The 26,254-nt window shown below is 39.8% G+C and overlaps 2 protein-coding genes across 3 annotated transcripts; both read left to right on the top strand.

Moving 5' to 3' along the window:
• Positions 1–733: 733 nt before the first annotated feature.
• Positions 734–12,255, top strand: CLUL1 (clusterin like 1). Of its 2 annotated transcripts, none has more exons than XM_054817407.1 (7): positions 734–836; positions 2,145–2,293; positions 4,877–5,044; positions 6,967–7,417; positions 8,693–8,830; positions 10,776–10,990; positions 12,088–12,255. In XM_054817407.1, the coding sequence occupies exons 1-7, from the start codon at positions 734–736 to the stop codon at positions 12,253–12,255; spliced, it is 1,392 nt and encodes a 463-aa protein (XP_054673382.1). The 2 variants fall into 2 exon arrangements, with proteins under 2 accessions (XP_054673382.1, XP_054673383.1); XM_054817408.1 differs by having other exon boundaries at positions 6,967–7,411.
• Positions 12,256–15,682: 3,427 nt separating this feature from the next.
• TYMS (thymidylate synthetase) lies at positions 15,683–24,458 on the top strand. Its single transcript, XM_054818089.1, has 7 exons — positions 15,683–15,985; positions 16,710–16,783; positions 17,991–18,165; positions 20,013–20,114; positions 21,319–21,494; positions 22,920–22,991; positions 23,900–24,458. Exons 1-7 carry the CDS (start codon positions 15,814–15,816, stop codon positions 24,035–24,037), a joined length of 909 nt encoding a protein of 302 aa, XP_054674064.1. The 5' UTR covers positions 15,683–15,813; the 3' UTR covers positions 24,038–24,458.
• Positions 24,459–26,254: the final 1,796 nt, after the last annotated feature.

The raw sequence follows: 26,254 nt of genomic DNA on the forward strand, positions 1-26,254 counted from the left end.
AATTGCATCTCCAAGAAAGCTATATTGGCTAACAAGAAGGCACTTAAATATTGTGTTCACTTAATCAGATGAGAACTATAAAGTGTAGCTGCATGGTTTCTAAAAAATAAACCTTTCTCGTCTAACTGTTCTTGGGAGGGAAATAAAGCAAATGGCATTTCTCTCCCTTATTTTGTAGGAATTTCTTTCAATTGCTGATGTGTTTGTTTACAAAACTGATCTACTTGCCAATTTCTTGGAAGACCTATTATTGCATCTGCTCTATTAACTATTATCCTGAAGGACAATGAAAGGAACTGCATGTTTGGAGACAAGGAAGGGAACATTTTAGAAATCTCCTTTTTTCAATTTGGCAATCACGTTTAGCATGGATACACTAAGAACATAGTGTGAGATCAGTAGCTAGTGTGTTTAACAAGGCAGAAGAGACAGACTGAGCTGCATAAGCATCCAGTTTTATATGTATGTCCTGATTCTGTTACACCACTGTGCAAACTCAGTGGAATTAATCTAGTTGGTCTGAATAGGTAATTGCAAATGAGGTCAGGCTTCTTACTCATGTGTGTTCATTTACAGTAGCATTTAGGTGCATATTAAAGATCTCAGAAACCATTGTTAAAAGTCAAAGTAATGGGACTTGTATAATACTTAGTAAACATTACACCTAGGCATTTGAACATCATGAAGATGCTTACATTTAACTGCACCGACCTGTTTCTTTAACAGAAAGAACATGAAGCCCTCTTGGTTATTTATAATATATGTGTTATGGCTGAATGGTCATCAGTGTGCACCAACAAGGCAGGAAGAAATGAATGTCCGGGAAAACCTGAAGCGTATGTATGCTTTTCTTACCAGGGGTGTGCTGGAAGCCCCTGGGCCCAGGTCTCCAGTCTCATGGTGCATTCTGACTTCCACACTCACTGGCGTCAAGAGTCCGTGGAGCTTAGAAACCATCATATAGCTGACTGCACGCATCCACACACACACAATGGGGAGATAAGAACAACCCGGATGAGAAAGTAAAGAGATTAGCAGATAAGCATCCCCTTACAAAAAAGTGTTTACAGCATTTCTACAGGTTATTTTGTCCCTCATAGATCATTAGAATATAAACTGGACCCAAAATTCAATCCAACAGATTTTGAATTATTTTGTTTGTTTAAATAATCTTTGAAAGTGTTTATTCTACAATTACACGCTTTGCTGGAAAAGATGGTTATTACAAGTAGTTGAAATAAAATGACTTAATTTAGAAAAAAGAAGCTATTCTGCATATAATCACCTTTAAGCATGGCTTTATTTTGTGGATAGGAATCCCAAGAGGATCAGCCACGAAATATTCCTTTGCTTCAGTATATGTTAATAATATTTCTGTAACAAACAAAAAGTTAGGGGAGGGGAAGAAAGATGTGGAGGAAGAAATGACTGATGTGTGCTATTGGCAGTCTCAGGGTGATGTGTTCTTTACTTGGTTTGTATAGCTCCAGTGATATTCAGGGTATTTCTCCAAAGGCAACAAATACAGATAAAGGATAGGCAATCATGCAGACCATCAAGGTGCAACACGTGGGCCAGCCGGTGCTTTCGCCAAAACTCTACGGTCATTACTTCACAAGAAGTCTAGAGAATGTATTGTTATGAAAGCAGGTTGAAGGCACCTGTATCTACATTTTCAAAATATAAAGGGAACTGTCACAGCTTGGTTTCAGATCAAAGATAAATATATAGGTTATGTCATTAGGAAACTGTTGACTAATCCTTGGAAATATCCAAGACCCAGGATGAGGTCCCAAGCAACCTGCTCTAGCTGACCCTGCTTTGAGCAGGAGGGTTGGACGCAATGATCTCTGGATCTGCCTTCCGGTCTCAACTATTCCAAGATTCAGTGGCCAGAAGTGGGACAGCCAAATATACAGCTTGAGTTACACACAGTTGATCACTGGCAAAGGCTGTGGGCCAGATTCTTATCTGATGGAAATTGTCTTGGCTTTGTATTATTCAGCATTCACTATCCCAAGAATCTGGCTGTGCAGCTGTAGGGAAACATAGAGCTGTTTCATTCTCCTTTGTCTTCAGTTCATGGCAATTTCTGCTAGTGTTAACATCTGATTAAGTTACTGTATAATTTGGCTTTTTTTTAGTATTATCTGAAGTTGGAGAGAAGTATGTAGATGAAGAGGTAAAGAAAGCTTTGATTGGTATTAAGCAGATGAAAATTATGATGGAAAGAAATGAAGATAAGCACGTAAATCTGATGAAAACCTTGAAGAAGAGCAGTGAAGAAAAACAGGTAATTGAAGTGCATCTGGGTTTCTTTGTTTGTGTTTTTGTTGAGTTGTGGATATTTTTAATCAAAGATGAGGCAGGTTGTCCGTGGATTTAGCCTTCCTCCTGGAAGTGCTATAGCATGCCACTGCACTTAGGCCAATACACAACCCAGGAGGCATCCCTTGGTGTCTCCCCTTTTCTGGGAAGAATGTAAACCACATTGTATGTACACTCTGAGCAGCATGCATCTCTTTACGTGGTCACATAGCAAAGCCAGGACTGATAGGAAATCTTTGCTTCTGCCCCTTTCTCTCACTAGCAGAAGAAAACTCCCATGGCATCTCTATGGAGGTTCTCACTGCCTGTCTCCTGGAAGCTGGAGTTGGGCCAATATACATCCTTTACTAGCCTATCAGGAACTTGGATGTTCCCATTTCAGAAGAATTTAAAACATTAATTTACATTTGCCAATTTCTTAAGAAAGAGCTTGCCTGCTGGCAGGATGCTGGCAGACCGAGGCTTCAACCCTGAGGGAAGTTTTCAGACTGTGCTGGGATAAAGCACTCAGTAGGAGCACCGCCTGCCTCACTGGTGCCTCTTCCAGGTTGCACAGTTCTTTCAAAAGCTAGAGGTGAAGAGTTTCCATCTTTCCTTAGAAATACAGCTTATCTAGCCAAGTGACATCCTGTTAATTTTTCCATGTGGTTGAATGTCTAAGCTATTTCTAAAATGAAACTAAAAGAGCAAGCACTAGACAAAATACAGCTGAGTTACCAGAAGTTAGCAAGTTACCTTCTGTCAGCCCATCCTGGCTGTAAGGTAAAACGTTATCTGACACCACCTTCTTTGTGATTTGAGCTCTCACATTTTGTTCTGCAACTGGGAGGTAACCAGCAGCAGCCTAGGCATTGTCAAGCTGATGGTGACCACCATGCGGAAATACAGCGGTTCTGCAGTAAAAGGAGACATTACATACTGTATGTGGACTCAAATACCACTTTAGAGAGACAACCTGAGTTTTGTAACAACCAGAAGCCGGAGTTGCTGCAACAGCAATGTGATGAATAAAGTATTGTGCTTCCTGTTCATTTCTCAAAATCCCCTGCTTCAGACCAAGGCAACTGCAAGCAACTGCATAAAGGTGTTTCGTGCAGGAGGTCCTGCAGCTCTGCCTCGCATGTCTTTATACACCTCAGGCCACAAGACATTTCCCAGCTTGCTTTGCAAACTTCAGGCCTTCAGAAAAATATCAAAGCCACAAATTATAATGTGCTCTAGAGAAAGTACATGGGATCAGGAGAATTTCCAATGTCCTAGCGCAATACCTAGGCACAGAGCCACATGCTCAGATGATCCTGAGAACTAGAGATTACTGTATATTTAAAAAAAAATGCAAAGATTCTAACTTGAAAGAAAATTCCCTCTTGGCCCAACATCTGGTAGTTAGTTTAAACTATTTGTATTAGCAAGCCAAAAAGTACCTGATGGCTTTCTAACATCTTTAGCAACACCAGTACACTCCCATTACCTATGCTGTTGTTAGTTCTTACTGGATGATTTCATTTACACAGAACTTATATCCACAGTGAGAATTCATAAAACACTGAATAAATATATTAGAAAGATCAGAAAATAATTAAACATAGACTATGAAGACCACAGTTACTGTCTCCACTAAGCACATTCTGACAGAGGTTTTCTTTTCTGTGAGCCTCTTCCCTATTGAAATGCTGCCAGAAAGGAATAAGACTGACCAATTAAAAGGTTTCTGTCATACTTAGGAACAACCCAGAACATTGTTTGGTAACCTGAAGTATTAAAATATCTTGTACTTGCAGAAGGAAATTAATGATGTGTAATTTACTTCAATAGGAAGAACTCTTCTGTCTTTCCATTGCCAAGTCTACTCTAAAATGCTGCTTCTGATCTGCTCAGCTTTGTGCTCTACCTGATGAAGAATGATCCAGTAAATAGAAGCAGCATTGTAAAATGCATCTTGTTTCCCTTCTGTATGGAAAGAGTGCCTCACACTTCCACAAGAGCAGGAAGAAATCCCCCCACTACAGTCTTTTGATTAGTATAATCTCAAACAGAGGAAATGCTATCGTTTTACATATTTCTGCATTAGAGAAAGGATTTATGTATGGCAAGGACCTAGCCTCATGAAATACCAGTCCCTTAAAGAATAGAGCAAAGCAATAAAAAAGGGCTATTTGTGGAACAGATGGATACTGCAGATACGATTTGGAGAAAAAAGATCTGAGTTGAGCACATGACCTTGTGAGAGGTTGAATACTTCTTGTACAGGAAGTCGTGGGCGTTTTTTTCATAACCTCAAAGATCCAGGTAGACTGTAGAGATCTGTTTGGTTTTGTAGGCTGTGCCCTCTGCGAGAATGACATCAGAAAAACTCTGTAAGGAAAAGCTTTTCAATTTTCAGTTCCCCCCATATGTGACTGCAGCTGGGAAGACAACCTACCCTAACAGTTAGGGATTAGCAAAAAAAGGAACCAGAAATAGTCAAAATGAGTGATGAACACTGGGATAAGTATTTAGACTATTAATCTGAAAATTACCCTCAACTGAATCTTTTTTTCTTACTTAGCAAGCCTTGCGACTTATGGATGAAGTAAAGGAAAGATTAGAAGAAGAAGAAAGACAATGTCAAGTATCCTTGAAAAATTTATGGGATGAATGCGAATCTTGTTTAGAAAGTACCTGCATGAGATTTTATACAACTTGCAAACATGATTTGTCAACATTTAGAAGAAAGGTAGGAAGAAATTTTGTATCTGGGAAATACTCTTGAATTCACTGAACAGATTTAGAGGCAGCACACCTTATTTTTCTCAATGCCAGCTCTGCCAGTTATATCAGGTCACTAAAATGAATTTGATTTGGAGGGTGTGGAAATAAGAAGTTATGTGGCAGGGATTACATGCAATTATAGTCATTGAACACTGAGCCAAAATGAGTTCAGTTGCACCCTGGCGTCACTCCATGGACACTGATTATTCCCCTGACTCCAAGGGAGTCACTCCAGATACACAGTGTTGTCTCTCACAGTAGGACTTGCATTAAGATGCTCAATAACTGTTTCTGAAAAATACCACAGAGATTCTTTATGGTAGACATACTTAGCAAAATTCCATAGGGGAAAAAAAAAAATCACCTACTTATACAACATCATTCTTTCCTATATTTATTTTAAATCTGCTCTTTAAGTAACAAAATAGTTTTAAATTCTTAACTGTTTTTTAATAAAGGAAACTGTCAGCAAAGGAGATTCCCCTAATTCTACCAGAAAGAAAATATGCTTTCCTGGCTGGCACATTATTGTTACAAGATTTAACAAAATTGTAATCACATTTTTTATGTGGGCATATGCTTTAAGGGCAGCTTAACAACTGAAACTGCAGAATTACTGCCACTGAAATTTTAGCCAGATTACCTAGCTTTCACATCCACAGGCACTGAAAAATATGATAACTTAAAAATTAACTGTAGTGTGTGTCAGAAGCGACAAGCTTTAGAGCAAAGGTGTTTAATATTTGTGCATATTCTTAAAATTATTCAGGAAAAAATGTGGAAGATATTAAATTTAAGACTACTGGTGATACTTTTGGCTTTTTAGATACCTCTTACGGATACTTCAAATGTGTCTCTTGGACTTTGAAGTATCTGCGGGTGTCAGGTTGAAATTATTGCAGCAAAAGTTATATACTGCAGTGTCACTCCCTTTGACCCTCTTGGTAACTTTCTCAGTGAGCTATATGGTTTATTTGAAGTATTCAAAGTAAGAAATGCGTCGTGACCTAAATCCTTGTAAAAAAAGAGGACAAAGACAATAGCTGGGGCTGATGACACACAGGCAGCAGGGGCAATGCTGGCTCAGGCTGCTCCTGCAGAGCCGTTTCACAATCCACCTTCCCTCTGAGCTGCACTAGCGGTCAGATCAACAGTTGGTCTGATTTAAATAAAATAAAAAGGTATATGTATATGATGTATATGTGTGTGTACGTGTTTGGCAGGGTGTTTCTTAACCCTTACCAGTTTTCTAATGCCATGAAGTGCAGTTCCACAAAACGCTGCATCTGCCCAGGCAAAGGCAGCGCGTTAAAGCACGGAGCAGGGAACCAGTGGCTGAGACCCAGGGACTGGGACAGGGACTGGGAACTCTGCAAAGCAGAGCTGACACTCGGTCTCTTCCATCATCAAATCATGGGCTCACAGTCACTGCTTCATTGATTTTAATGGGTTTCGGTTTGCACAAGCATGTGAGGACACGGCCATTGGTGAGAGAGAGTATGGTGTTTACAGATCGCAGCGAGAACAATCGCCTTCTGTTCCCTGCGCTGCACATAAGTACTACAGAAATGTTCCCAAGATAAAGTCCAAATTGTTTGTTGGAAGAAACCCAAACGCCAATACTAACTTTGAGCCCCCACAGATTAAAGGCCAACTGGCAACCCTTTTACTCCAGATCTGATTTGGAGCTAATGATTTAGACTGAATGTACTTTCACTCTTTAGAGTCCAGTGTCTTAAATTACTTTGGAGAATATTCTGTGCTTGCAGTTATTAAGAGGGCATTGTTTCTATGGGTATTTGAAAGAAAAAAATTAGAGCCACTTCCCTGAGAGATGAAAAAACAGTAACTCATCAGGCACCTGATCTATCTTCTTCTTATACACAGGTTGAAGATTTTCTGAGGAAAATACCTCCGCTCATTTTTACTTTTCATGAGGATCAAGGAAGAGACCTCCAGTTTAACGAAAAGCCTGAGAAAGAGGATACCCAGCTAGTAAAACTGGAAGATTTATTTAGCCAACTATTATCAGACATGGGCTCAATATTTGACAGAAGTTTCATTTTTTTCAAGCAGATGCAAAAAGAATTTGACCAGTCTTTTCAGACGTATTTCATGTCTGATCTGGACTTGCACGAGTCCCCCAGCGTGCCAGCTTTACCCGAGGACACCACCAGAAACAATGGCTCACAGAAAGGCTGGGGTATACCCAGCTTTTTACAGATAGTTTTTGATTTCAGTAAGACGGTGTTTGAAGGTGTCAGCGAGGTGATTACCGAAGTATTTGATGAATACAGAGATAATAGAAGAGATGTGCCAGAACAAGCCAAAGGCAAGTGTTAGAAAATGAAAATCAACTGCACTGCCAGTGACATCAAACCCCTCGGGATTGCTAAACTATGGTTAATGATTCAGTTCGCAGTATGTTAGTGTGAGAGACACTGTGGACCCTCTGGAGACTTTCCTGGTTAAACAGCCACGGGTCAAGGATAAGTTTATCGGTTAAATTAAAAGGTACAAATCACCTAGAAATCTCAAAGAAATGTTGCAGGGGTACTTACGGGTCCCACACGGCCTGATTTTCACAGCAATTCTCCAAACATTTGCAGGAGTTCCTCAGGAGCTCTTGGATTCATGACAAATGCAGGTTTTCGTAAGGCTGACTGACAGGTCTGATGTCAGCGTTTGTCAGGATATGACAGGTATCATATCATATTGACATGTCACCAATTCTAAAATATTAGGGTAATTCTGCGAGAGATGTCAAGGCATATCCCTGCCCTTGCCAAATGACATTAAGCTCAGCCAGACATCTGCAAGCCCCGTTCCAGGCTACTGCAGCAATGCAAGTGTGCCAGTCAAACACCAACCAGCCATGAGGTTTTCCAGTGAGCAGAAAAATTCTGGGCATAACATTGGTTTCAGGTGATAACTCTCAATGGAGGAGAAAAAGCCATGGTCAACTTTTAGAATAGGAATAAGCCTTATCCTTTGTATCTTACTAATGCAAATAGAAAAACAAGCATGATTCAAATCCATGCCGGTGCCTATTTAGAAGGAGATCACAGTAAGGACATGCCATAACTCTGAGTGTGAGGTGACATAACCACTATATGGTCATCAGGTAATATAAAGTTAAGTGATTCTACAACAGTATTTTTTAATTTTTCCTGTATCATAACCCATGTCACCTCAGAAATAAGCTTTGGTACTGTGCTCTCATCTAGCTCTGGATGAAACATCTTATTATGAAACATCTTGACTTCTAAGGGTCAAAAAGATCTCATCAGAACTTGCATGATGTAGAAATAATGTGTAATATTAGCAATTGTTTGGCTATTAGTGGGGAATGCTATGCCTTTAAAGGGGAATATACTATAGTGGCATGAATTCCTTGAAAGAAAACATGATTTATATCTTCTCCTGACTTCTAATTCTTAATGTTTTATTCCTTTTTTTTTTTTTTGGGGGGGGGGGGATTTATGCCAGATTGCCAGATGTTTTGGATTAAGGGCAAGAAGTTATATTCTAGCACATAAAGTAGGTGACAAATGTATATTTATCAAGACCCTAAGCTTAATGACAGTCTAAAAATACTGTGACTTCATTCTAGATCCTGACAGAAGTGGCATGTTCTCAAAAATTGTGTCAGGGCGCCAGAGGCCTCTGTGCAGGGAGCTTCGGGAGAACTCCTCTGGATGCCCACAGTTTCATGAGAGATGTCAGAAATGTCAAGACAATCTTTTGCATGGTAAATAGCTATTTTCCAATTTTTTTTCTGTAATGCGTTCACCACTGGTTTGTAGATTTTGAGGCTGTCGTTTTCTACTGTGCTGTCTCCATAGTTTTGGAATTAACATTCAGTCACTGAGTTTTTACTGTAACTACGGATACAAACACTATTCCTCGTTCCAGATGATTTCAATTACCTTTCCCCACTGTCTCCACAGAGTGTCAGTATAACTCAGTTGTTGACATAATGCTGGAGGTCCAAAGAGAAGTTCTACACTCTCTAACAAAATACGTATATACCCTCTAACAAAACACCTATATATTTTGTTAGAGTTGCCATCCAACAGAGAAGCTGAAGAGCCTGTTAATTATTCTTTGTCAGCAAACAGGGCTGATGTGAAGGACAAAAAGGAGACTGCTTGTCAGTATGCAAGGAGATGGCAAAGCTCTGGCATGCACTCTCCATGGGCACCTGGAAAAAATTCAGACTGCATCACCTAGAATTGCTCTCAGGACTCCTGCTGCAGCATAACACAGCTGTGTTTCCAGAATTATTTAGGTCTTAAAAGCCACAGAATATGCTTAAACCCAAATGTCTTCAGAATATTTCCAGTACAGCAAATGTTAATGATCTAATGATACATGTTGAAAAGAATATTGCACCACTTCCATCTCACTAAAAATATCTTTTTATCTACAACTGCGTATTACAGATACCAGTTTGTATCCGTGGTTACTGTACTATCAGCCTGAAGGTGTCCCTTGACAGTCCTATTTGACAGAGAATAAACTGAATTTTTCCACAATAATTTTTTGTATAGGAATAATATAATGTTCTTGTTTAAAATCTGTATTTTAGTAAAGAAAAAAACATCAGTATTCAGTTCTGAATTCATGGCAGATGATACTAGTCAAATACTAATGTCTAGCTATTGTTAGATAGGTATTGGGCCTTAACACAGCAGGTCGAGGGAGGTGATTCTGCCCCTCTACTCCGCTCTCGTGAGACCCCACCTGGAGTACTGCGTCCAGCTCTGAGGTCCTCAGTACAAGAAAGACATGGAGCTGTGGAGAGAGTCCAGAGGAGGGCCACCAAGATGATCAGAGGGCTGGAGCACCTCTCCTATAAGGACAGGCTGAGAGAGTTGGGCTTGTTGACCCTAAAGAGAAGGCTCCAGGGAGACCGTATAGCAGCCTTCCAGTACCTGAAGGGGCCTACAGGAAAGCTGGAGAGGGACTGTTTACAAGGGCATGGAGTGAAAGGACAAGGGGTAATGGCTTTAAGCTGAAGGAGGGGAGATTTAGATTAGATATAAGGAATAAATTCTTCACTGTGAGGGTGGTGAGACACAACAGGTTGCCCAGAGAGGTGGTGGATGCCCCCTCCCTGGAAGTGTTCAAGGCCAGGTTGGATGGGGCTTTGGGCAACGTGGTCTAGTGGAGGGTGTCCCTGCCCATGGCAGGGGGGTTGGAACTAGATGATCTTTAAGGTCCCTTCCAACCCAAACCACTCTATGATTCTATGATAACACTCAACAGGAACACTAACATATGTTGTGGTCTTTCTTGTAATAACCTATATACTTGGGATGGATTGATAATGGAATATGAGCGATTAAAAAAAAAGATAAAGTATAAGGAGATTGTGAAGTTGCTATATGTAAAATCTACCATTTCTTATTTAGCATAACAGAAAATCTGTTACCATGAAATATGATATAACCCTTAAAGTACTTGGTAAGTCATTGTAATACAGCAAATCCACTTAGACATTATGAGCCTAACCTAAATCTACCAAAACAAGTTCACAAGAATTGGGGTTTTTTGAGCATTATTTAAACACCAACCCAAAACATGTCCCCTTGCTAGACGTTTTTAGAGTTTTCTATATTTCAGATAGAAAAGACGAAGTACAAGACATACTACTTTCCTATAAGCTTCATGCCGGCTGTCTTTTCTAACAGATTGCCCAAACGTTCCCGAACTGCATGTTAAGTTTGATGAAGCCTTTAAGCTGGTTAATCTCTCGGGGGAGCAATATGAGCAGATTCTCCAGGTGGTTCAGCGTCATACAGAAGACACTTCCTACTTGTTGAACAAAATGAAAGAAAGATTTGGGTGGGTGTCTGAGATATCCAACATGACCATTGGACCAGAAAACATTTTCAATATAGTTAAGGTAAGGGTTATTTTCCATCTTTGACCTGTGTTTTATGATCTTGGGGATTGTGGATGTTTGTGCATGTGTAATGTTTGGGTTTAAAAACACAGAGTTCCTACTCATCTTGAATATATGTATGCTTGATAATCCCTTGATGAGCTGAAACTGCAGAGATTAAAAACTATTTTCCTGTAAATCCTTTTAGTCTGATGGATGGCTGACAGGCTAACCTGGATCGCTGTCTGATAAGAGTAAATTGACACTAGCAGCTTTGACTGGCCTCAGATTACCTTCCCAGATAAATTTCACTGTACTGGTCAGCAACACATCTGTATTGGATCATTGAATATCTAGCTATATGTCTATGTCTGCACCTATATATCCCAAAGCTCAAAGGTGGCAAATGTTATGCAGGTTATTGCAGTGGAAGCTGCGTATCTTTAACAGCATCTGTAAAAATTACAATAATTACATCATGATTAACTGTATCTCACACACAAGAATATATCCAAGGTAAATTCAATCCACTTTCCTGGACGAGGGACAAATCCTATTCTCCCTTCCAACTCAGAAATCCAATGTATTACTATTACTACAAAACTTTATACAAAATGCTTGTGCAATCCACCAAAAATCACAAAATCAGTAACAAGGGGACAGGCAATATATAAGCACATTTTCTCAACTGAGTCTGAGCTATCTGCTCCAGAAAAATAAAGCTACAGAACTAAGTCTGGCTTAAAAAAACACATAGGAATGCGTAACTTCAATCACAAAACCTTTGTCTTGAAATTAGTGGGACAACTCACACTCAAGTTTTCATTAGGAGGTCAGAAACTCTTTATAGATGTAGTTCATGGTATAAATATTAACATGCAGTTCTTTAATATGGTCTTGCAGTGCCATGTCAGCTCTTTCCACCACCTACAATAAGCTTTGGCATAAATTCACCCACTGCTTTTTCAGAAGAAAGTAATTTAAAGAACATAGACAAGTCTGAAATATTCCTCTGTTTAATTTTCCCCTATCAAAGACAGTAGGCACAGTACATATAAACAAAACTGAAAGTACGCAGTAGTTTGGAGCGTCTAAAATACTGATTTGTTCTCTTCTAGGTGGTACCTGGGGATCCCTCTGGTAAAAATGAAACCGTGGTAGATGTGAATATTCTGACTTCACCTACTTTCACCATTAAAGTTCCTCCCAACTTAGACCCAAAGAGTGCTGAATTCATTGAATACATAGCTGGGAAAGCACTGCAACTATATAAACAGAATTTTTAAGTGGTAAGTTTATTCTTTCTCCTTTCATAGAGAACACAATTCTTTATAAGAGGTGTTTACATTGCAATAAACTTCAGTTGGAACAGCATTCAGTCATGGTATATTCAAGACCGTCTCCTCAGAAATGACATATTGATTGAGAGACAAATACAAGTGTTATGGAAAACAAAAACAATTGTTCAATGTTCTAGCCTGCAAAACACAGACATGATGATATTAAAAGACTTCTGTAACTGTGAAACCCTCAATCTTTAAGCAACCTCTAGGATGAGGTAATGTGATGATAAATGTTCCTTCGGAAAAGAATTGCCTCACAACCACACTGTATAGCCTTGGCAATGGAAACCATGTCTTTGTGTTCATTAATCACAAATGAATTGGAATTACACAATTCATTATGTTGGATTTTTTTTTTGAGGTGGTGTTTAAGAGCATGCTCATTATTTTTTTATGATAAAGAAATGCAAAATTAGAATCAGTACCAGGACTTGAAAGCGCTGTCTTACCATAACATGTTCCCATTAGCAGCGCTCTGCTCAGATTAAGTGTTAACAGTGTCTGCAGTTTGGCTCACAGGAACATGCACAGAAAGATCCTTCTCATGGACTTTTGTAGAAAAGGGTCTCACAGGTCTCTCTCCATGCTTAAGAGATTTCCAGATGGGGAGGGAAGAACCAGGTAGAGAGACAGGGGAAAATAACACTTTGTATTCTCTAACCCTACTGGGAATCTCCAGGAAAGATGGGGTGGTTTCAGGCAGCATCATGCTGCTGCGAGGCTAGCTGGGAAACCCAAGGGGCTCTGGGGTGCACAGCTGCGGTGGCCCCCCACCCCCAGCTGGCTCTCCCAGGGGACAGAGCCACAAGAGGCACAAGACCTACAGGCAAATCAGTGCAGCGTCCCCCAGTCTTCTGAGGAGGCACTAGATTTGGACATGACTCCTCGTTAGGTCATGGGTGTCCCATGTCCTCATCTCTGCAAATAAAGCATGACCTGAATGCACACAGAAGTCTCAGGAGGCGCTTAGAAAGGATTCAACATTGACAAAGTAGATGAAGAAAAGAAAAATTCAGCATTTTATATGGACTCTGGTTATTCTTTTGAGGTCAGACTCAGTTTTTACACAGATGAAAGAAATAACTTCCAGCAGAGAGGCTGAGGTAGGCTGCAGAATTTAGACAGAATATAATAAGCCTCACCATGAACTTTGATTAGGTAAATATTTGTGAAATTATGTGCATATTATGTTTAAAAAGAAACTTTAAAAAAGTATTTATAAACATAAAAAATAAAATGTTCAGCACAGTTTCTCTAGTTTTCCTTCAAAATTCTCTGTAATTTTATATGCAGTTATTGATGACATATACTATTTCAGATCATGTAAGACTAATCTTCAAGGCCTAATGTGACAATATTAATTTCCTTAGTCTGATTATGATTTTTAGCCTGAATCTTAGTCTGATTCTTCTGCGCAACGTAACTTGTGTAGCCGTTTCATACCCAAGAAAAGTAAGTGGCATTAATTTCCAGATCAGAATACCATTTTATGTTCGGTTTGCACAACAGATTCAGGGTACGTGAAAGCATGATGAAAGCAAAGAGTTAAAACTTGGGAAGATCTACAAGAAGGGAAAAAGAAAAAAAATTTCAGTGTGTTTTATATGTTGTGTATGTTTCTACAGCAAAGCACTGATACATTCCCCATACACTTGTTTTTCTAACATCTTTCTCTCAGTCCAAAACCAAAATGTTTAATCAGATTATTTTTTTCTCCTAGGAGAGAAGATGTGTGAAATCTTTCTTCCTGAAATCCAGTATATACTCCTTAGGTGAAATATCCCTAAGGTTAACGTACAGCTAATTGTTAAGTGACTATGGTTAAAATAGTTGCATATAAATAAAATTTTGCTTAGTAAATACTGTGACATATGAGCTAGCAACTGAAGACTGTAGAAATCTTTTCATTCAAAACCAAATACAAATCTATTTTAGTATTAATTTATTTAAATAAAATGTTATTTATGTTGTAAATTAGGTAATCTTTGATAACCAGCTATGGCCCTGGTTATGCAAAGATTTAAGAAAATAATGAGCTGTAAGCATACAAATAATTCCTATTTGCATACTTAAATTCAAGCACATTCTTAAGCCTTTTCAAGATTGGTCCTTGCAGATGTTGCACATTTAGCTAAGTCTGAATCAACCAGATTTCCATATGCATGTAGCATATTATTTTCCAATGAAAATGTTCCATTTCTTCTTCTAGTTGCTTTTGCTGTTTATCATGTACATTAAATGACTTTTCTGAATATGCAGTAATGAGTAAGTCTTCTGCCTTTGGCATTTCTTACTTGCAGTTCGCCTCTGGAGTCATAATTAACAGGGAATCCTTTAACAGAAAAGATGTTTGTTTTTTCCTAAATTATACACATTAGCTTGCAATGGTATTTGCAAATTATAATAAAGGTTAAGAACTGATATATCTCTCAGTTAGAAGCAGAACTCTAGGTGATTTGGTTTCATTTGCTGTGCCTGGCATTTCTAAGCATTTTTTGCACAGTTATATTCACCATTTCCAACTGTATCTCTGCTAAATAAATTGTATTCATTTCAAAGTCTACAAACCCATCTATATTAGATATGAGTATAGAAAAATAACCATACCTTAATTACACTATACCTTTTCCTTTACTTCTATACATGCATGTAAGCATACACTTTTATATAAGAAAAATGCCATTTCATTGTTTTTGTTAGTGGAAAAGATGTTTTCCTGCCTGCTGAAAGGAGAAGTAGCATTTTCTAGCCTAGAGTTTTCTGTTCCATTCAACCTCTATTATATATGCATTTTATGGGCTCCTAATTGTGAGAGATCAGCAATCATAACTCCTGTCATCACACCAGTTGTCACAAAGTTGGGCTTTAAGCACGAAGTGACTCCTAAGATAGACTAACAAATATTCAGAGAAGAGTCAGTTCGTTTTGACTAACGAGTATACCTAGAAAATGTTTAGCGGACGCCACATTGAGAGCAGAAGGAGGAAAAACGAGCGCGGTTTGGAGCACAGACACGGGCTAGGTCCTCGGGGCAGCCCTCGGGCAGGGGCACAAGCCCCGTGGGGGGCCAGAGGGCGACTCTGGAGGTTTTCAGCGTAAGGCAACGGAGTTTACACGGGCAGCAAAGGGAGGGAGAGAGGCCACCCGCCTCAGCGCGGCCGTGGGGCTTTCTTAACGTCCTGCCGGCCCTGTGGCGCGGAGCCGACGCTGCGGGGCCCAGGGCGCCGCAGCTGCCCCCCCCCGCCCCCCGCGACGGAAGCAGGACACGGCGGCGCTGAGGGGCTCTGGGCGAGGGGAAGGCTGCGGCTGGGGGGGGGGGGGAAGGGGAAGGGGAAGGAAGGAGGCGGTGGCGTCCCTCTCCGCCCGCCTCTCGGTGCCGCTTGGCGGGAAAAGCCGGGCTTTGGCGGGCTCGGAGGAGAGGCGGCTGGCGAGAGGGGGACAGTGGGCAGCCGCGGCTCAGCTGGGCCCGCAAGGAGCCGCCTCGGGCGCCTCTCGCCCGCCATGCCTGCCGAGGGGGAGCTGCCGAGCGCGGCGGCCGCCGGCTGGGAGTCCGACGAGCCGCAGTACCTGCGGCAGGTCCGGCACATCCTGCAGCACGGCCACCGGAAAGAGGATCGCACCGGCACCGGCACCATCTCCGTTTTCGGCATGCAGGCGCGGTACAGCTTGAGAGGTCGGCACCGCCGGGACCCGCGTCCCTTGCCCCGACCCCCTACCCCTGCCCGCCGCGGCTCCGGTGGGTCGCGGCCCTACACCGAGGGGGAGGGGACGCCATCTTCTCCCCCGGGGCTGTGCCGCTCCTGCCCTCAGAGAGCGAGGCCTCCCCCAGCTGAAGGCCGGGGCTCGGGCCCGCTGCAGGGGCCTGCGGAGACGTTTAGTTCCGCCCTCGCCTCTCCCTGCCCGCCAGCCTGCGGCAGCTCGGACCCCTCCTCTCCTTCGGCCCAATAGCCAGGCCTTGGCCCACCCCGCAGCTGTCACCTGGTGAAAAAACGGATAAGATCTTGAGATAGCCCGTCGCGGTCCTTCCTACCGTTCAAGCATAGTAGGAAGGATGGTTTGTGAAATAGATTTGCCAAAAATTTTCTCTTAAGCCTCTGCTTTCCGTTGCAAATGCCTACACGTACATACGTACGCTGCACTGTAGTGCCCTCGTGGCAGAGTTCATCAAAGTCCCCACAGATGATTTATCGTCCCCCTCTGTCCAGGAAAATAAATGTCAGATTCTTGTCTTCATTGATCTGAGTATGAGAATTACACATCCTTTGCCAACTTCTTACTTCATATCCAAACCTCTGAGTGTCAAGACGGTGGCATGACCCTCTGTGTGGAGAAAAACCTAAGCTGAGTCACGCTGACAAATCGCTGGTCACCTCTGACGTTCTGAAGCTCTTTTTCAGATCAGTTTCCCCTGCTAACAACCAAGAGGGTGTTCTGGAAAGGAGTGCTGGAGGAGCTGCTGTGGTTCATCAAGGTTCGGTATTTGGATGTCTGTGTGGGTGGTATGCCTGAGTGGTACCAACAGAATGAATGAGTGTGGAGTGGATTAAGGAATTTGAGGTAACTGCGGGTGCTTCCGTTCGTATGACAGGACAGAAGGAGTGCAGCCACCTAATATTTTGACTACATACGGAAGGCCATGACCTTCAAGACATTCTGTGTATTTTAGTGAGACTATTGCATTATTACCAATCAGAAGAGTTCTTCTGTTTCTTTTTCAGTGAAATAGCCTGAAATAGTGAGGGCTCTCAACCTCACATTTATAAAGCCTAGTACAGTCTCTTTTGTTAGTGCTTGAATAACAAATAATAATATGAAGTAGATGGTAGGTAGTTTAATGATCTGCTTTTTAATGTTGAGATAGCTTTTATTGATTTGAACAGAAACAAGCAGGAACCACAGGTGAAGTAAGACCGATGTAAACTCTAGGCTTTTTAGTAGCAAGAACCTGAGATCTAATAGAGCTAATAGCTGTGGTTAGAGTATTAAAATGCAACTGTAGATAATACATTACGATGTAAGTGTTCCTTTATATGTTGTGACATTGTGCAGGTATGGGAAAGTCTACCTAACCCTTTGCTGAATAGCAGGACTCAAATACACATGCATTTTTTTAAAGTATGTTTTTTCAAATATAAAAGACTGTACATTCCCCTAAACAGAACACTTTCTATGTTGGATTTTTGAGTGTGCCGATTTAGACGTGTTGCAGAACTCGAGAGATTTCTCTGGGTCATGTTGTCATAATTGTCATTTTAACAAAAGGATTTTTAAGACCCTAAGCTCGTTATAGCTGGCTTGGCAAAGACAATGCCTGGGCTGTAAATTTTTTGTTCGTCTACTTTTATCCATCTGTAAAGTAAAACCTTGTTCTTTGCAAATGTGCAAATGAACTGATACAGCACAGTTGACCTTGAGACTGTACTGTTTGTGCATTCACAAAGTTAGAAGAATCCTGAGTTAAATAACAGCAGCATGGCACTTCAGACTTCATCCTACTATGGTGCTCAGAAGTTTTATTCTGTCCATATGCAAGAACCTCATCCAGTACATTAATCAGACTGTTCATCCTTTATAAGTGGAGAAATACTGTAGGTTAGCAAAGCTTAATACAGCTGTTTCAAGTCATGTCCTCTGTGTTGGGATCAGGGTGTAGACTTCTTGCTGTCTGTGTTTCGTAGGGTTCTACAAATGCTAAAGAGCTCTCTGCAAAGGGTGTAAAGATTTGGGATGCTAATGGATCACGTGAGTTCCTGGATAAGCAGGGTTTCAGTACCAGAGAGGAGGGGGATTTGGGACCAGTGTATGGTTTCCAGTGGAGGCACTTTGGAGCAGAATACAAAGATATGCACACAGGTAATCACATACAAATACAGTCTTGATTGCTTAGTAAGATGATTGTGACACCTCACTTCCAGAATACCAATGCAGGGACCTAATTTCCATGATGCAGTTGTGCTGGCAAGATCTGATGTTAGTGCACTACATTCACTGGAGAAATACTGTGGAAGAGAAAGATTTTTCCATTCTGCTGCTGGAACAATGTAGGATGTATCCGTAGCTGCTGACACTGTGGACAGAATAGCTGTAACAAGTTATGATGTGATGCAGTACCTGTTGGTATCACTTTCAGTGGAACTGGTTCATTAAACATACTCTGAAGCGTCTTGATGGCTCTTTTCTAAGTCACTGAAGGAGAGGGTGTACAAAGCATTTGGAGGACTGCCATTAAAAAACAGAATCTTAAGAGACTGTTGCTGTTTGGTGTGATTTTTAACTGAAAATAACAACATGGCTAACTATGGTTTTTCCTCGTTTTTTTGGTCAATACAATCTCAATGTTCTCATTAGTTACAGATAGTACTGGCATGTTGATTGCTGGCAGAACACAGTTTCATGCTAACATAAATGATGCAAATTGTGAACTGACACGTCTGAAAACTTACTAAATTGTTTCAGCATTCCTGAACTTAAAAGGTCTGAGGCATAACATAGCTTGCAAAAAATGAACAAGATAAATTCCCAGAGGTTGCTAATAGATTTCCTTAAAATGCATTACTAACACATAGGTAATTAGCTTCAGGAACTAACATAACCATTTGAAAAAGCTTCTGGCACAATATTGCTGGCAGAAGAATTCCCTAAGATGCTAATTATATATTACTACTTTGTTTGCCAGCTTGGGTCTCCCTGTAACCATAATTTGGTGTTGCTTTGCAGTAAGAGCTATTAGAAAAAATTAGTTACCAGCCATGCTGATTCACTGCCATGGATCAGAACAATGAGTAACGAGTAATGACTCTTTTATTCTGGAATCTATTCTAATGTTCAGTTAATTCCAGTGAGTTTCTTATATAACTGGTATTGAGCCTAAAAATCAGCCTGCGAGCATCGTTGGGTGAAGTGTAATATCCTGTGCTGTACGTGATTAAAGTTCCCTTCTGGCACTGAATGCTATGGAAATTTAGTTTTTATACATGACCTTGTGAGTGCTAGATGGATGCGTTTGTTCATCTGTCAAAAACTTTCTCCTTTTGAGCATGCAAAGAATGCCGGCACCCCATGTTACTGGTCTGGGCATAATTTTTTAATTATTTTTTTATTTATTTAAGAAGGAGCACTGTAGCATGCAAGTTTAACATCTAGAAAGGCATCTTAATCAAGAAATGCAATGAGAGAATTAGGTCAAATACTAGTGAGTAGGTGGTAATATCTTGCCCATTCCAGTACAGCTTTTGTCCTATTTACGTAACAAATCATCATAAATGATAAAGTAACATGCTTTGTCCAACTATTTTTTTTGTATTGCAGATTTTGTTTCCTGGGATGTAGTGTTTATGCAGACTTCTTATTTGGTCTTAAAAAATGTCTAGTTGTTGAGGCTTGGAATAAAGTGTTGTAAATAGGAATGGTCCTATTTCAGCGAATGCTAAAGGTACTCAAAGCATACAAAAGAGATGGGGGGACATACAAAAATACCATCATGAGAATTTCAGAAGCCTTAGAGCACCCTAAGAAAGAACCAAGAATAGCCTACATTTGGAGGGTGCCAACTGCTGAATTTAATCACTTTCAAAGTTACAATAAAACCTTCAGAGGTTGTCATTTGGGTATCACTTTTCAGTGGGATGTGGGCTGGGCTTTAAAAAATTATCATCACTTGCATCTGTCTGGCTTACATCTTATTTGGTATCTTTCTTCAGATTACTCCAACCAAGGAGTTGATCAGTTGCAAAAAGTGATTGAAACGATCAAAACGAATCCAGATGACAGAAGAATCATTATGTGTGCTTGGAATCCCAAAGGTATTGAACAGCATACTTGAGGTGAATGCAGTTGCATATTACCTTGCTGTATGCTACACCATGTTCTAATCCTATGACAACAGTCAGTTCCATTTGGTGTCCTTGCTTATTCTGTATAAAACTACCAGGAATGCAGTAAAAATGGCCAGGGGTTATAAGCTTGATCCCGTTTCTACTTAATTCTCATGTTCAGACCTCCAAAATTTTCAACCATTACATCAAAGTTTTTCTCTCCAGGTTAAAGTGAGAGATATACCCAGCTACTGGTGTCTTTGACATACAATCTCTGTTCAAAGACAGCAATTCTTATTTTAAAAAGGTTAAAAAAACAAAACCAAAAAAGAGTATACCAGAGCAGCGTGTCTGTTTTTTAGCGATATAATAAATTGTAAACCTAAAAAAACCAACCCCAAAACTAGAGAACAAAAATATTTGTGTTGTAATCATCTCTTTGAACATAGGTTGTCTACATACCTATTCACTCTGTTAGGCTACTTCTAAATAAGAGCTAGTGCCAGAGAATGTTTAACTTCAGCAGCAGCAGATCTGTGCACAAAAAAAATCACCCAGCATTTCCACTCGTGTCTCTGAAAGGGGGTGCCACAGACTGCTGCTGTTATTTTTAAGGTTAAACATTCTCAGATATCAGGAGATACCTGGTTAAAGTTTTCCTTACCAAACTGTAATTGTACTATCTGCACTTTCAAGTGTAGATAAACACTCAAAAGATCTTTTGTTTTCTGATTATTATTTTTTTATTGACTATTACTTTTATATCTCAACAAGCAGTAAAGGCATGTTGCAATGGGAAGAAAGTAAGATGAAGCAGTTGGAAGTTGCTTTAGGGTATGTCCTTAATTTTGCTCTTAACATCTCCCTTTAGGGAAATCAACTGTCTCACCGAGGTGAGTAAAAACTAAACTGCTGTGCAGCATTATGGCATAAATCTGTTCTCTGGAATATCTGTTTATGACTTTTCTGGTCATACAGCCCAGGAGGCAGCTTGTCATGACCAGACTTAATTGCTCGGCCAGCAGGTGCTTTTAAACAAGAGGAAAAGCAACAGAATGATAGTGCAGTTGGATTTTTGCTCTCTACTGTGTCTCATGAAATGCTTGCTGAGGTTTTGCATCTTCTATGTTTATAACACTAATGTTGTTACAATTTTTTTTTCTCCCTCTTCTTCCTGCACTGCAATTCCTAGATATTTCTCTGATGGCTTTGCCACCATGCCATGCCCTTTGCCAGTTCTATGTTCTAAATGGTGAATTGTCTTGCCAACTCTATCAGAGGTCTGGAGATATGGGACTAGGAGTGCCTTTCAATATTGCCAGCTATTCACTGCTCACATACATGATTGCCCATGTCACAGGGCTAAAGGTAGGCTATTTAATAATTTTACTTAATCTTGTCTGAGAAGTGAGGGACTAAAAGATAAGACTTTTTGTGTCATGTCCAAGAAAAACTGGAATGAATGTACTGTTCAAAATCTTGCTGAAATATGTGTAAGAAAGGGCCCCATGAATTTAATGTGAATTGTCTCTGGTCTGCATGGGCAGTTAGGATCAGCAATGTAAGAATTCTTAAATTCAGGTCAAGCAGACAGAAGATCCTCCAGGTCTTTTAATTGAATGTTTCAAAACTGACCTGTTCCACTAGTGTACTTAGAAATCTGAACAGAGCACTTGTCCTTATGGGATAATAACATACAAGTGATTAATGTTTGTAGCATGTGTTTTTTATTGGAAGTGAACAGTAGCTCAGTGGTTGCTGTCAAGGTTCCAGTTTGGATATTCTGCCCACCTAACTTCCAGCTATAATTTCAGCTGAGTGTTTTTTTCCATTTCCTACTGTAGATGATTATGTAGAGTGGTAGTATGTGCTCAAATAGCTACTGCCCAGACTCCAGACCTGTATTTTGTAATTTGACAGAGTAATTTAAATGCACCACGATCTTGTACAAGTGAAACCCCATTTTCTTTAGAATGTAAAAAACTATACCAGCAAGGCCATTTGGGCCTGATCCTCCTGCTACCGGCAATACAAAAGGGAACTTAAAATATGGAAGCAGGGAAGAATCGGACTTCAGAGCAATTGCAGACATACTTAAGAAAGGTACTAAAAGAAAGTGAAGTTTAACATTATGTCCATAAAGCAGCTGTTGCCTCTCGGCTACTTCCTCTCACGGCTTTGGTGGTTTTTAGCATAATATATCTGAGGGCTCATCTACGTTGGTCAGAGGCCAGTAAAATAGCCAATAAAACTTACCTAAGTTTAATTAGATTGCCTGGGGGCTGCTAAATCACAGAACTTGCAAGCTTGCAAAACCCATCTGGATGCTAGGTAAGTGCTTTGGGGTTTAGCCTGTGACTAACAGTGCTGCTGCCACAAACTACATTGTTTAGTAGTGGCTAAGGCAACTAGTTTGAAACCAGCTTTGGCAAGTCCTGCTTATTAGAAGTGGAGTGGAAAAGCTGGATGTCACTGCCCCATCTGTTTCCATCTTGGTGGGTAGATCAGCAGTGCTCCATTGATTTACCAAAGCTATTATCCTAGTAGGATTTCAAAGATACATTTTTTTGTAAACTGGTGGAAATTTCATTGTATTTTTCATTAATTATGCTTTAGTCTGGGAAGATAGTGTCCTTCAAAGCTTGCAAGGATGCCTTGATAATCCAATCCAGTACAGAAGCTGTAATTCCACACTAGATGTAAGATGCTAAGAATCAATACTGTAAGCATTGTAATGTTTTGCTTTCTTAAAACCTGACTATTTGAAAAGCACGTGTTCTCCTTTCTCTTCAGCCTGGAGAGTTCATACACACATTAGGAGATGCTCACATATATCTGAATCACGTGGAACCTCTAAAAGTTCAAGTAAGTATTTCTGTATTCTTGTATCCTTTTATCTTTCACAATGCTTATCCGATACAAAGTTACCTTGCTATTATAAATATCCTTTTGCAGATATTAATTTGTGTGGCTTTTCTTCTCATTTCTACCCTAGTAATTGTAATACCTTAACCTCTGTTCAACTCAGGTCACAAACAGAAATACTGTACGGATGTGACTGAAATATACATCAGTGTACTATTCTAGAACCAAATTAGAGATCCAGAATCTGTACCCCTGCTTTTGACTTCATCATTCCAAAACCTTGGAAAACCATTCTACCTAATACACATAAACACAAAAGAAAATGTCTTTGTAGTGTATCAGAAAAGGATAACTTACCAATTCACAGAGCCAATCAGTATTGCTATTTGGCTGAATAAGGCCATATTTTCTTCAGGAAGTAATTTGTTGCAGTAGGAGCAAATCAGAATTTTATTTGATTAGATTTAGCTCGGCTTGAACGTCCTCACCGTTCATATGGTTCAAAACCATCCAGAGAACTAGTTATTGGTTTGGACCCAAATGTTCTTGTGAGAAACTGCAGTACATTTGATGCACATCTGGTTCAGAATTTCCCATTTAGTTTCCTCTGGAAGGAATCTACTGTAACCACCAGAATTGCTCTGCAAACTGAAGATGCTTGCAGTGCATTTGGATGATCAGGGAATCCACTTTAATATTAACCTACTGCTCCCTATCAAAGTACTAAAGTAGACTCCACCTAGCTGTATTATAATTTTCCATTTTTTTTTTTTTAGTATAAGTCTTCTTGGAGAGGAGGGAAAATCAACATGGTGTAATCTGAATTGAGATTAATGAGATCTAATTTATAACACAAAATCTCTGCCTTCAAGTATTAGCTTTATACAATAAGCTTGCTTTTATTTCAGCTTCAGAGGGAGCCAAGACCTTTCCCCAAACTCAAAATTCTTCGTAAGGTTGAAGACATCAGTGACTTTAAGGCAGAAGACTTTCAGATTGAAGATTATAATCCTCATCCACCTATTAAAATGGAGATGGCTGTTTAATGCTATAAACCAGCTTCTATTAATGCGGAAATGTACCTGAGCTACTTAGCTTTCTCTGTACTTAAAGTTAGGGGTTTTTGGTAAACTTCAAAAGATACAGACTTTATTATTGAGAAAGAAACAGATACTAGTAGACCAGTACTGCCTTCAGTAGTAAACTGTAGTCGTACAGATTTTATATTCCTGCTGTATTATGCAGATGATAACCCAGTTTTAAGTTGTTACTGAGATACTTTTCTTCACGTTTCAGTTACCACTGGTCACTTCTGTTATCATTCAGTTACTACGTGTGAGTAGCACTTGCTTACATGCTTTATTTAGTACTGAAAATAAGAACTTTTATGTATGGTAGAGGATTCCTTCAAGGTTGTAGAACTCCTTAAATATGTTCTAAAGACTGTATGTTTAATAAAGCTTTTAAAAAAAAATCTGGAAGGAATGATGCATATTTAATTTTAGTTAGTAGTAAATAGGAGTTGGAAAGCAAAGGTAAATTCTGTTTTACTTTAGGATCTTGGAGGGTGAAATCTAGCAAGGAAAAACAAAACTTCCCATGCTCTTCATAGATGAACCAGCAGGAATAGAAAAGATCTTTAATGGAGCCTTGTCTGAAATGCAATCTCTGCGTAACATCTCTGTATCAGGTGGTTTTTTTTATTCCCCAACCCTACATGAATGATGAATTTGATATAAATCAAACAGAGCTGTAGTTAAACAGAGGTTACCAGATAGTATTAGTAATAATCTGTCATCATTTAAAACCAGATCCCACAAACATGGGCTAATTTTGCAGCCTGGAGCAGTAAAAGTTAGAGATAGTAGTATTTGTAAGATTGGAGCTTATTAGGTAAATCTTAGCAGAATTCAGCTTTCATCTCTCCTTACCCTTGCGATTTCTGCAGTAACTTCAGTCCTTATAAAATTCCTCTTCAGGAATTCAGTTGTGAATAGATCTACAGTTAATATTCAGACATAACATAGTCAATACATATTTGAAGACATGGATAAATGCATAGTAATTTTTTGATTAATTTTTAAAGTCAGTAAACTGGTAAATATCATAGTAAGATTGTTTATTAGATTCTTAGAATTATATCAACTTGTACAATGTGCTTTGATTCCATTCATTAAGGGGTCTGCATAAGAGGACCGTTGCATCTTTCTTAAACCAAACTGATCATAACCTTCAAAAGCATATTTTGCACCAAAATTATTTGCAAATCTCATTATACTGATCTTCATTATACTGATCACTGATCTTCAGACTAAATTTTTGTAGTGCCAAGTCATGTACTCAAAAAATAAGTTGTTGTTCTCTTTTCCAGACATTTAGCCCAACATGACAAAATTGCAGGAAAAGGATGTCTTTACCTTTCCTAAGTACATCAAATTTAAACAGGCCACTGCTTATTAGAAAGGTTCTTCTCATCAGATAGGTGCTATTTCAGCCGAGATCGTATGAGAAACATCATATATGGAAGGATCAAACCTATCTTTTCTGAGTTAAACGCGTTTGGGTCTTACCTTCTTTCAAATTATTGAACTCACAGATAGCGGTATTGTTAGTAGACCTGAAGGCCATGTCCCATGCTCCTAATAGATTTCATTGCAGGTCTACTACTCTTACATTTTCAAGTGACATAGTTTGAATATTCCAGGTGTCATCCACATTAATGATACCTCCTAGCTGCAGGTTGTCAGCAACTCCTCACCACGTGCATACTTTTATAAGTTAAAGGTTCTTGAGTGTATTTATAGTCCTCTAAAGTACGAGAAAGCAGTTCAGGTTGCAAATTCACTTAACAGTTCTGCCTACACTTAGCAGGTTAGATTCCTTCTGCTGGAGACCAGTATGTAACATGTCGGATGAGGTGGAATCTGCAGGGCATTTTAGCACGTGTAGCCAGAGAGGATGTGAAACAAAATGTTGGCCTCAGGGCTTGACTAGTGGGAATTAGCAGTCTCAGTGAAGTTAACCAGGACATGAATACCCAGCCAAGAGAAGGATTTAGAATGGGAATCATTTAATTCCTTTCATAAGTTAAAGAGGAGTTGGTCCAATCAGAAGGAAAATTTTAAAAACCCTTTGAAGTATTACCTTTATGAAACATGAGAAACAGTTTATTCTCACACAGGTGTATGGACATACGTAGCAGGCTTAAACAGACCAGTATATATATATATAGCTCTGGAAGAGCTACTGCTTTTCAGTATAGG

Source organism: Grus americana, chromosome 2 (assembly GCF_028858705.1).
Source record: "Grus americana isolate bGruAme1 chromosome 2, bGruAme1.mat, whole genome shotgun sequence".
Taxonomy (NCBI): Eukaryota; Metazoa; Chordata; class Aves; order Gruiformes; family Gruidae; genus Grus; species Grus americana.